At 52.0% G+C, this 12,976-nt stretch overlaps 1 protein-coding gene across 1 annotated transcript in view; it reads right to left on the bottom strand.

The window, feature by feature from the left end:
- Positions 1-10,486, bottom strand: part of RGS10 (regulator of G protein signaling 10) — a 30,992-nt gene extending 20,506 nt beyond the window's left edge. The window contains exons 1-2 of the mRNA XM_081158040.1: positions 10,364-10,486; positions 343-461 (exon numbers count right to left, since the gene is read on the bottom strand). Of these exons, the coding sequence (XP_081014166.1) occupies positions 343-461; positions 10,364-10,412 (168 nt within the window). The 5' untranslated portion in view covers positions 10,413-10,486. The remainder of the gene's footprint in view (positions 1-342; positions 462-10,363) is intronic.
- Positions 10,487-12,976: the final 2,490 nt, after the last annotated feature.

Below are 12,976 nucleotides of genomic sequence, written 5' to 3' on the forward strand. Positions count from 1 at the left end.
CACATAAAAGAACAAACCTTCACATCAGAGAGATCAAGACCAGCCCTCCCAGGTACCACAGAGTTGGACACTCTCCGTGGATCCTGCCAGTGAGCATGGTCTCTCTTCCCCACGGCCCCATCCTCACCATCCAGCTACATGAAACCCAGAGCTGGCCTGTGCGTGACCTTCGGAGCTGGTCCACGGCTATCTGGGAAACCCTGTCCATCTTGGTATCGACAGGTGAGTTCTTATTCTCGAGTTGGGACAGACAGTGTTAAAAACTGGCCTGTGCTCCCCCCGACACACATCTAAACTTCTTCATGTGTCAAATCAATCCTGTCAACAAAGAAAAAGGCAAACCCGAAATCTTTTCACGCCTTCTGGGTCTTCGAGCAGATTCTCCAGAGAGGCCGCCCATTTGGCTGTGCTCTTGGGGTTCTGGTGGCCACTGCTGGAACTCCCGTCACTGTCGTGGATGTCTGCAAAGCAAAGTTTAGACTGTGTATGTGGCCCATAGGTACCGTCATTTTAAAATATCCGCATACAATGGTCATCATCATCACCACTGTGGCTAACAGATATTAAGGCAGGTGCCAAAATCTGTTCTAGGCACTTAGTCCAGTGAACTCATTCTAGTCCTGACAATAAACAACCTTATGAAGTAGGTGCGACCATTTCCTCCATTGTACAGATGCGGAAAACTGAGGCTCAGAGCGATGAAGGGACTTGTCATTTCCAGACACTTCCTTACATTCCTCCCGCACCCATGTGTCCACTGCCAAGCGCAGGCAGCCTGCACCCCAGCCTGCCTCCCAGGCACCTTGGCTCAACAGAGACTCCTTCCCCGTCACACTTTCCCCATCATCTTATAATTATGCTGTTACAACGATTTGCACGACTGACTCTTACTCGTCTGAAAGCTCCTGTCCATCTTTACCATGTATCCCAAGCACGTAGCTCACTGCCTGGCACACAAATAAAAGAACGTACCAGGGCCAGGACTAGGGTGTGACAAAGGAGACACGGGCGCAGGTGCAAAATTTAAAGGGGTTACCAAAGCACCCGGGCATCAAGATAAGTGATAGTTTCATGCAATATTTTGAAAAATAAAAATTAATGCAAAACATTCCACACTGAGCAAAATACCAAAATTGTAAATAAAGACGGGATCATTATTACTGGCTTTTCCTTTTGCGTGAGGCTCCACATGCTCGGCATCACAGTTAACTATGCGTGTAGGCGGAATGAATGAATGAATGAATGAATGACTCCTTGTACCGCCCGCCTGCTGCACTCCACACACCCAAGGCCTCTAGACTAAAGGATAGGCACAGGCGACCTCCCACGAGCACACTTTAGCTACTTGCCTGAGGAGGAAGTGACAACACAAACAGGTCTCACTCTACGGCAATTTCCTGGAGTCGAGGGAAACCCATGGAATGTCACTTGGGATGGGCCCAGGTCCCAGACCCAGTTTGGCCAATTCAGACTGTGTGGCCGTGGGCAACATTCTACATGGGAAATAAAGACAATCCCCCTATAGCTCAGGTCACCCAAAGGATTAAAAGAGGAAGCACCAGGCACCTAGAAGCTCCCAACAAATGTCAGTTCCTCTCTCCCCTTCCTTAAAATAATGTATCGAGTGAACTATTTTTATAGCTAATACTGTTTTTCCATGGTCTTTTTTTTTCCAAAGTAGAGACATATTTCTATAGAGAAAAGTTTGAATCTAGGAGGAAATACGCTTTTAATTAAGAAATCAGCCAAATTGGGGGGAACACTTTGTAAAGTATATGATTGTCTAACCACTTTGCTGTCTACCTGAAACCAATACAAAATAATATTGGAAGTCAACTGTAACTGAAAAAGAAAAATAATAATAAAATAAAATAATCAGCCAAGCAAATCACTTTACAAGGACAAATGAAAAAGTCTTATAAATGTTAACCGCTGTGAATAAGTAGGGGCCACACAGTTGTGTTTGGGGAAGAACAGTTGTATCAGAATACATTGGACTTGATAGCAATTCAGCTTCTGTGACCTCTCGTGCTACTGGGGGTCAACACGCGCTCTAATTTCTCAAGCAGCTGAGACTCTGTCTCCCAGCATCTGGGAAAACTACCTGGATTTCAGACAGTCTCTTGGGCTAAGTAAAGCAGAAGCCAGACCCCCGGCAGAAGGCTGCGCTTCAATACGCGCTGGCGAGGGAGCAGGGACGGGAATGACTTGGGACAAATCCATTCCTTCAATCAAGAAGCAAACTCCCTCGAACACATCACCAACGGACCTGACGCTTCTCTAAAGTGAACCTTCAGTTTGTGGATATTAAATTAGTTTCCTGCTGTCTTTGCAAGTGCCAGCTAGCGTGGCAAGCCTCTGAACACTGAGTTTCTTCCCAACAAAGTGCAAATCGTATTAAAAGATCGTTATTCTAAGAAATCTCTGCAACAAGGTTCATTCTGCCAAGCTTCTCACTAATTTACTCTTCTGTGCTTTACCCGGAGGATACGGTTTGACAGCTGACTCCATGTCCCCAGCAGATCCTCCCTCAAGTAAATAAATGTAGAGACACAAGTTCACTGTTCCAGGAAGGGTCTCAGGCAGCTGCACGCTTCTCTCGCTGCTGCAGAACCACCGCCTGGGCCCCACGTTCTCAACCTTGGCCTCAAAGGATTCCAAGGCCCTTGACATTCTTTTCAGTCATAAGCCAAACCACATCTGGGTTTTCACTGACGCGCCATCATGCAAATAAATACACTCGGTGGATTCCCATTCAGCCAAAACAGTGCTCCGGGGTTAACCAAGAGGTAAGAGAGCTGTGCCAGCGCTCCACAGCTGCTACCCCCCCCACACACTTTATTTCATACTCTCACCCCTCTGCATGTTAGGCTTCCATGCCAGCTTTCATTTGAACAAAAAGTTTTGCAATTCAAAACCCACTCATCGAATCTAGTCGCCTTATTTTATATAGCCTGGGAAATAAAGGTCGAGGGTAAGTGACCTGTCCAAGGTGACCCAGCTAAGGAACAGCTGGGTGGAACCCAATTGTCCTTCAATTTGATTAAGGCTTTTGGCTATGCCTTTTTCCCATAATCCTTCTTGATTGGTATTAAGATAGATAGGTATGGATAGATAGATCTGGATAGATCAGCATTTGCAAACACCAAGTACTTAATGGTGTTTCTCTCGTCCCAATCATTATCCCTGACCTCCAATGAGATTGAGCGGAGGTCCACTCCATTTGGCACTGCCCTAGAGATTGTCCCTTCACTCAGCATTTCCATTACTCAGGGTTTATCCCCTGCTCAGCAGACGTCCGCTATTCTCTGATGTATGTAAGTAAGTGCTTCTTAAGCCATCTCGGTTCACTTTAAATGTTATAATCAGTCCAATATTGCACAGGAGAAAGAAATGACCTTTCTCCATAGCAAGCTGGTTTACTATCTGGCCTTAGTAAGGAGCTGTTGGTGATAACATTTGACTTAATTTTATCCAGTTCTGATTACTTTTTGTTGTTGTTTAGTTCAACTGTAAAACATTTTTGTCATGAAAAAAATGGTTTTTATACCGCTTGGGCTCCTGAATCCATTTGGAATCTTCATATTTTTGCAGCCACAATACGTCTTTTTCAATAAATTTATTTTCAGATTAGTCTGTTATTAGCTAATAATAAACACAAATTGTTTACAATGTTCTGGGTACTGTCCTGAGCTATTTACATGGGTTAAATCATTCTGTTCTCAGGATGACTCTCTGGTATGGGTAATATTATCCCCACTTCACAGGTGAGGAAACTGAGGCACAGTAACTTGCAAGGTCGCCCAGCTAGGAAATGGGAATCATGGTTAAGCCGGAGAGCCCCTCTCCAGAGTGCTTGCCCTTTACCACAAGGCTCTCTTGTCGTTTTTATTTTTCATATCTGCTGATCTTCACACTCACAGAGGCCAGAACATGATGGCCTTGAAGTGATCAGAACAATTACACTGTGGGGGAAGGCTGAGAAAACTGGGTAAGAGTCCAACTCTGTGCAGACAAAAACTCCCCTAAGACGGCGCCAGAATCATCTAGCATGCAAACACATGTACGTATACTTTCCATTTACATTTATGCTGCTTCGTGTGGTTTCTGGCTTCAGTAAAAGCCATTATTTCAGACAGCGCAGCATCCCGGTGCAGATGGCTGAGGCTGGGTGCTTGCAGCATATTGCGTCATGCATTATTTATAGATGCTATGATGTCACATCTACCAGAGACCTTCTCCACACGTTAATTCCTTGGAAATCCATACTCCAAAGGCATCTGTAAGGCTCATCAGAGCCGAATGCTTACACTACGGATCCCTGCTGTCAGTCTGCGGGAAGGCCTGGGCAATGGTCCTGCATCGACAATTTCCCCGAGTCAAATAACATTTTAGGAAAACCCCCAAATCCAGCTTCTTCAACAGCAGAGTCAACTTACATCCTCCAAGGGTCTGTCCCAAGTACCCTCAAAACCCACAACATATTAAAGAAAATAAACTAAACATTCAAGCCCAGGAAAAGGCAGAAATGTTAACCCTAAATTCTAAAGTGATTTGGTACAACACACTCACTCACAGTCACACACACAACACGCACACACACCATACTCCTTTAAGATACTGAAGGAAGGTACACACTCCACAAAACATATTTAAAACCCCAGATCACCTAAGATCACCTAAACCACATCAAATATATTACATTTAAAAAAAAAAAAAAAAAAAAAGCAATCCCAACTCAGAAGCACGAGTCCGTGATCTATGTAAGCTCCAGAGAAACTGGGTCATGGAAACACTCTATCTTCTATCTAAATATCACTTAAGAGGTTGTCGGCTCCAGTATCTAGCTTCTGAGAATAACTACCCATCAGGCATGCAATTCCCTGGGTGGGGAGCTTTGCATGAACTGCAATTAGGAGAAAATAATAACAATAAAAAAGTGTGTAAGTAATCATAATAACAGCAAGCGTCAAAGAGCAGAGCAGGCAGTTTGCAGGGGGTTGGCTCAGCTCAGAAACGGCATCTCGCAGTTTCACATGAGGTCTCAGGCCTCAGAGAAAGCCTAGTGCCCAGCCTGTGCCTGCAAAGGGCACCTGTGCACCTATCTGTGCGCCACACTCCCCCAGCCCCCACTCCGCCCTGCAGCGAGGTGATGGGCGAGCCGAGGACGCCTGCCACAGGGTGGGGGCCGTTCCTTACGTTCCATGCTCTGGGGTCCAGCGGGGAGTTCCATGCAGCCCCGAAATCCACTGCCTTCTCAGGGACGCTTCATGTGAGACAGGCCGGGGGCTGCGGGGCTCCTGAGCACCCTTGAGTCCGAAGCAAAAACAAACCTCAACATCCTCTTTTGAGTGGACTAAACAACAGATGGCCATTGGTTTCTACCAGAGGGAAGGAAATAAGACGGCTGGACTGTTATTTGTAGCCTCCCTAGAATCCTCACTTTCTAGGCAAAGGCCCAGGAAAAATAAAACTACCCCGGAGCCCTATCTTGGGGGTGCAAGTGAAGACCCTGTCATTATGTTTTTCATTTTGAGGAGCCCCTGTGCTTCCTCTGGGAGCTCACATTTATGCATAAATGTGCCTTACACTCGCCTGTGTCACCTTCCCTGCCCCCTACCTCGAGGCACATATGTGACTTTTCCCTCCAGCATCAGTCGGGGAGACTGTGCATTTGTTGGGTAGGAGCTGTGTCTTTCTGATAGATCAGGGGCAAGGCAGAGAGGACGATGACAGCTGTAAAAATAGCTGGCCTCTACGGAGCACTTACTAATCCCACCTCAACCCCCAGCAACCCTTGGAGGCCGGGTGCACTGTTGGTCCATTTTACAGATGAGGAAGCTGAGGCACAAAGAAGCGAAATAACTTGCTCCAAAGGAGCAGGCAAGGAAGCAGACGAGTTAGGATTCAACCTGAGGTTGCCTGGCTGGAGAGCCTGGACAGGAGAAGGCTGTGAACGATGTAAAAAACTTAAAATTAATTGAGAAGATGAGACCAGGAGTTTCCAAACAGCCATCTGCCCGCAATGCTACAGGCAGGCATGAAGTTTTCTTCACTGTCCCAGGAAGAAATGAAAACAGGAAGAACCTAGTGAGCTGTGTGGATGGAGGAAAGACAGCCTGGGATTTGGGTGGGTTTTTCCCTTTTTTAATAGATAATTATATTTACTTACATGGTGAAGATTCAAGGGCTACAGAAGAGAGGACGGCAGAGCAGGCCTTCCCTCCCCTTTACCCAGGGCCTCTCCCTATAGACTCTTGTGCGTGGGGAGAGCTCTTTACATGAGCGTCTCTCCTACGGTCTGGGGAGCTAACCATCCTTGCGTTTGTGGAATGACAAAGATGGTTGATGATGGCGCTGTTTGTTTTTAATGCCCCATCTGGGAAAAGGAAGAAAGGAGGGGAGGGAGGCAGGGAGGCAGGGAAGGAAGAGAGAAGCCGTCTTCCCCACGTACACTCTCCCAACAGATGTTAACGAGATGACCAAACGGACAGTGTGAGGTTGTGCGGCGAGCTCTGTTCTTGGGTCAGAGATGAGTCCTCTGCTCTGTCCCTTCCGAAATGGGCAGCTCTGGACAAGTCCCCACCCTAGGTGCCTCTGCAGCTGTCCAGGGAAAGTGGCAATGGACAGGGGACACTCTCAGGAGCAAAGGCACAGAGTGGGAATGTCCAGCCACCCAGGGACAGAGTTGGGGGGGACTGGGTAGACTAGGTTAGGGGTCCCCGAGCACCCTGCAGAGGAGAGAGAAAAGCTGACCCCCAGGCAGGGCCCTCGAGAGATGGGAACTGGCTTGGAAAGGAAATTTGTCCCCGGAAGTCTGCGAGGGACTGTTTCACTCCAGTGGACGCCTCCTGACAGCCCTTATCGAGGAGCTGCTACTGCCGCCTGCCTGGGCCCCCTTGGCCCCCACAGCCACCCCCAGGGCAGCTGCCAGGGGAAAGCTATCTGGGGGAAGCAGAAGAAACTGGTGAGAGTAAATTTAGTATAATTTAAACAGTAAGTTCCCAGAGCCCAGTGTCAGGGGGCCGAGGGCATTATTCAACCCCAGGAGGGAAGTGACTCAGTTCACCCAGGAAATGGGCACCTGCCTAGGTTTCCAAAATTCCTAACAGCGAGGAAAGGAGACATCGGTTCAACTACAAAGTCAGTTTAAGTAAATAAAGCACCAAGAGCTCCTCCACCCACCAGTCTGCAGGCCGCCCCTGGTGGTGCTCAGAGCTGGCACCGTGGACTCAGCTGGCTGTGAGCCGACCACACCGGAATCAGATGACGCCCCTGGGCCCAGCCCAGCCTCTGTGTCCCTGCTCCACTCTCCCTGAACCCGAAGACCGAGGCCAGGGACGTTCTGCAGGGAAAGTTTCCCAGGGACCAAGGCTGCTCTGTTGCTGGATTGTTAAAACAAAGACATTAAAACTGCTCTGTCAACTGTCCTCTTTAAATAAAAACTTAAGCCCAGCTATAAATCTGAAACTGGTCTCAAAAGTTTAATGGGATGAAGTATAACTGGGGGGGGGGGGGGCTGAGGCGTGGCTGGCAGGTGGGGATTCCCCTGATGAGTCTCCGTCTGGTTGCAGGTCTGTGGCTTTGGCTTTTGGCTTTGTGTTTCAACTAAGCAGCACTGCAGTTACCATCAACATTGCTGGCGGCTGTGGGGGGCAGGGGGTGAGCAGAATCCTTCAGGGGTCTTCACACTTCAATGACAAGAGAATCACCTGGGGCACTGTGGAAATGCAGCCACTCTCCCTCCAGCCTGGGTCCCCAGGACTGAATGGAAGGGTCTGGGGTGTGGCCTGGAAAGCGGCATTTTATCAAGCTCCTTCTCCCTCTACCCCCATGTGGCAGTTGGACACATTTTGAGAAACCTCAGGAAGGGGAATATGGGAATGGCACTTGGAACCTTGGGATTAGAGGCTGGGACGCCAAACCCTCCACTTAAAGACATTGTCTCCAATAACATTTTGTTGAAAAGTCTAAAGTAAAAGGCACTGGGAGACAGGACTGCAGCCAGATCCAAATCAGGGGTCCTGCTGGGGCCGATCCTGCTTTTGTGGGGCCACTTTAAGCAGATTATTTCAGAATAAAAAAATAAAAATAAAATAGTCAGTACAGGGTCCCATGGATCACATGGGTGGCTCCGTGGTACCTCTGCCTCGGGGACCCACACTCCCCCTTTCTCAGTGGCTCCTTCTTTTCTCCCTGCTGGCTGACGAACAAGCTCGCAAAACCTAATTTGTCCTTTCCCATCGGGGGGCAGACTTTAAGCCTAAAAATCATAAGGAAATTGGGCCCTTGAACACCAGGCATCCAGTACCAATCATGATTTTTAGCTGCTGATCTTTCTACCAGCGACTTAAACACATTTCATCAGGCTTCAGATGTGTTGTCCTGAAAGAAGTACACTCCACCGGTGTCCTGAAAACTGCCCCCAATCTTTCTGGGGTGCAAGCTGCCCACATGCAGCAGTACCCTAAAACCACATCTGTGTCATAATTCAGTCATTCTGTTTGGAAGACTTCAAACCCAAAATGATCCAAAGCAATGAAAAACCTGTGCAGGGATGTTCACAGCAGCTCCGTGATAATAGCAACACGGAGGAAAGGTAAGAGCTAATCATAAGTGAGCACCAGGCATTGTACTAGGGGCTTCAGATGCTTTAGTGTATTTAATCCCACAACTCTATGAAACCCACTTTACAGATGGGGAGATTGACGCAGAGGTATACTGACAAACCAGCTTTCCTAGGGCAAATAAAAAACAAACAAAAAAAAGCTTGAGTTTTAGCACTTGTCAATTTTATATTGCCGGTATAAATTTTACCAACAATAGCCCATTTCAAGCCAGGTATGGTTTTGCAACCAGCTCCCGATTTCCTCAATAATTTAGCAGTTGGCTCCGAGGTGGAGTAATTTGCCCAAAGTCACTAGGTGACAGTCGGGGTGGGAACCAGGAGCTGAACTCCAGCGTGCAGCCTCTGACGGCTGCTCCACAGGTCTGTGCGTATCCAGCTGCAGCCAATGGCTAAAATGAACACCCACAAGGCACTGCTTTGACCCACAAACCACACAGCGAATGTTTCCATGACCACTAACACTCACACAAGCTCCTTACAATAACCGTATGAAGTTCTACTTGATTAGGGTTGTCCTAAATATTACATGCAATGATTTGCATAACCTGATGGATGGGAAACCAGCTCCCATTAAATGCTCAAAGAGGGGCAGCCAGGGTCATTCCATTGTGTCCATCCTTAACCTGCATAGACATGGCGAGGTTCCTCAGTGGTGGAGATGCGATTCCGGACCCAGCCAGCCTGGATCCAGGCCCATCCTCTAACCACAGTGTCCCTCATAAAATGGTATTAGGTGGAAAGCCTGTGGGGACTGACACGTACAGGCTCTTACTACGCAGAAGTCACTCCTGAAGTGGGGGACAGCAGAAAAGCCTCCGAACCCCAGAGTCTGGCAAACCCGGATTCTTCATCACCCACTGTGCGACCCGGGGCAAGTTACCCAGCAGCTCCTGGCTTCAGCTCGCTCCTCTGTGAAGTGGCCGTGGCAATAGGTGTCTCACAGAGTTGTCCTAAAGCTGAAGGGCCAGTTCACAGAGCGGGGCGGACACAGACCTGGACCCACATTAAGCGCTCACAGAGGTGTAGCTATGATTACGAAGCAAAAGGTTGGCATCAAGGGCATGGCTTCATCTTCACCGTGGGTTTTCTGGTCCTACCCGGTTGCCTCAAACTGCAGCTCAGGCTGGTCCAGAACGACAGCCGAGACGAACCCTTTGTGCGTAAAGCCAGCGCCTCCCTGGCGCGAACTACAGAGGCGCCCTTCCCCACCCTGATGTTCACGCTCCCTCGCGGGCCCCCATTTCGGCTGCAAGGCGCCCGGCAGCCCCGGCCCGGGTGCCCAGTCGGATGCCCACGGTCGAGCCGCGCCTCTTCCGGGCGCCGGGCGCGCAGCCTTCTCACCGACGCCCGCAGCGCAGACGGAGAACTCCGGGGCCCCGGGGGCCCGCGCGAGCGACGTTCTGCTTTGGGAACCTAGGGCCCATACTAAATGCAAAGTTTTGGGGGTGTTCTGCATCTCCTGTTCTCCCAATCACTAAAAAGAAAACTGCTGTCGTTCCTCCTTCCAACCCAACTTCCTCCCCCGGGCGCCTCCCGGGCCGTGCGCTCGCGCGGCTGGAGCCGCAGGATCGCTGGACGGCGCTGGCAGGGGCGGCGCGGGCGGCCGGGGCCCCGTCGGGGCGGCATCGCCCGGCCGCGCCCGCGTGCGGGCGGGAGGGAGGGAGGGATGCTCGGCGGCTCCGCTCGGCCCCGGGGCGCCCCGACTCCCCAGCGCGCGCGCCGGGAGCCGCTTACCTGACGGCGGTCGCTTCCTGCTCAGCCGGCTCACCGCGCGGTTAAACATCTCCGCGGGCGCCGGGGCGAGAAAGGAGTGGCAGGCGGGCCGCGCGGCCGCGCGCCGGAGGAGGGCTGGAGGGAGGAGGGCTGGAGGGAGGAGGGCTGGAGGGAGGAGGGCTGGAGGAGGAGGGCTGGAGGAGGAGGGCTGGAGGGAGGAGGGCTGGAGGGAGGAGCCCGCCCAGCACCGCCCCGAGCGCCGGCCCCCGCCCCGCCGCCTCCCCGCCACACGCCGCGTGGCGCGCTCGGTGCGCCCTGTCCTCCCACCCGGCGGGGGCCTCGCAGTCCCGCCCAGGGGTGCCAGGGCGGGCCCGAGTGACTCCCCAAACGCCCAGACCCGGCCCCCAGGCCGGGATGGAGCGCGCTCGCCCAGAAAGAGCCCGCGCCCCGGGGACTTAGGAGCCCTGCCCAAGAGGCTCGCGCGTCCCGGGTCCCTTCGCCGCTCCTGGGCTCGCGGGAGATGCCGCCCGGGCCCCCGCCCGTCCGGCTCCCAACTCCAACGTCCATCTCGGCCCCCCCCCACGCCCTCTCCCTGCAGCCCGGAGAAACGGGCGAGGCGCCGCGGGCGCACCGGAGGGGAGAACCTGGCAACCTGCATAACGGTTGTCTGTGCCTAACTTTTTACCCATCGTCCCCGCCTCTTTATTTTCTCTTAGGATTGCTGGTGTTTTCGGGGGAGGGGTGCTGCAGAAATTCCCCGCGGAGCTGCAGGCGGGGGGGTCACCTCCCGGTTTACAGACTGGGAAGCCGGGGCCTCGCGGTTCTTCAAACCCCGGGTGCGGCTCGCGGCCTTCGGTCCTCGCCCCGGGGATCCAGGACCCCAGGGCTCCTGGGCTTGCCAGCTCCGCGACTCCGGGGGCGCTGGCCTTCCCACGGCCGCGAACGCGGGTGGGGCATCGCCAGGGCGCGAGCCGCGGTTCCCGCGAGGGAGGTGCGCCCAGCCTTGGCAGGGGGTGGGGCGCCCTCTCCCCCGCAGCGCTACGGGGGCGCTGAAACTTGGGAGCCTTCTGCGCTTGGTCTGGAGGCTCCAGGGGCGGACCTCGGGGTAATTCTGCAGGAACCCCGTGGGTTCCATCCCAGAGCGAAGCCTCTGCCCCACGTACAGGCTGGCGGGGGACACTTCTCTAACTTTGGGGACACGTGGCACACCTTCCGGTAGGGCCGCTGCGCTCCACGCTCGCCTGCGCCGGTTCTGATTTTTCATCTCCCGCCGCCAAGTCACCTGCTCGGTCCCGCGCGCCCCCCTCTAATCTATTATCTCGTTTCTTATGCAAAACATCCCAAGAAGGGATGTCATTAGCCCCATTTTCTTGAGCATTTGCTTTGCGAAGAATTGTCTCTCTGGCGAGTCTTATTTTCTCCTTGTGTATCTGGCTTTGTCTCTAAATTGGACTTTATTTTTAGCTGTGCTAATTGCTATTTTCCTAAACCGATCCCCAGTCGTCGCCCCCCGCCTCCACCCACCCATTTGCAATATTTTCAGTAGTTGGCACTTTCTTTTATATCTTCTGTTCTGAGCTTCCCGTTGGGCTAATTTTCCTCCCACCCTCTCAATCCCAATTCACCCCGTCTCCGGCCCTAGGACTGCTTCTGGCTTCTCTCCCTAGCCTTCCCTCTCAAAGCCGTTTTCCTCGAGTATTTCTAAGCACTTTCCCCTTTGCTGCTGGGAGAGGCGTCACAGGTCCAGGAGGTTACAGGGGTTTTGGACTGCAACTGGAGGAGGCCACCGTGACTAAGAACAGGCTTAGAACCCAGCTCAAAAACTTGGTGTTTTTTTCCTTTAAAACATTTTTACTAAACATTAAATACATCCTAAAAGTTGATAACATATGTAACGTATAAAACGATGACAAAGTGAATCCTCTCCACACCTACCACCCATCTCCAGTGATAAATCTTCACATAATGAGAACACATGGCAGGGGGACTGAAACAGGTCCCTGGAGAGCAGCCGGGAGGCTGGAGTAGTCTTGAGCAGAGAGATGAAGGGGTCTGGGGCAGAGTGGTAAGGGCGAGGGAAAGGGTAGGGTGGGCTCTAGAGATATTTAGGAGGAAACCTGGTCTTGATGGATTGTCACCCGCTAGTTGTGTGACCTAGATAAATCCCAGTCTTTCCAGGCCTCAGTTTCTGCATCTGCAAAGTAGGCTGGTAATAACTATAATTATCTTTATACCTAGCACCTAGCACAAAGCTTGGTACGAGACGACACAGAAAAATCACAGCCACTGTTGTCAATACTATACTGTGTAAGCTTCATAAATGCCGGCAGGATGAATATTTTGTCAGACTTGGGGCTGGAACCGTCTGTTTCCTCCTAGGGAGGAAAACGATAAATGATGGTGACTCTGCCAGAACCGACGCTCAATCTTCCCGGGAAAAGCGGCAGCGCGGGCCTGGGTCAGAGTCTGGGCCAGAGCCGGCTCCGGGTCCAGCCCCGCCCACGTTCCAGCGAGCCCCGCCCCCGGTCCTGCAAGCCCCGCCCACGTCCCGGCAAGCCCCGCCCCCGGACACGCGCGCCCCCCCACGTCCCAGCGAGCCCCGCCCCCAGACCACGCGCGCCCCGCCCCGCCCCC

Source organism: Miniopterus schreibersii (genome assembly GCF_964146895.1).
Source record: "Miniopterus schreibersii genome assembly, chromosome: 14".
In the NCBI taxonomy this organism is placed as follows: Eukaryota; Metazoa; Chordata; class Mammalia; order Chiroptera; family Miniopteridae; genus Miniopterus; species Miniopterus schreibersii.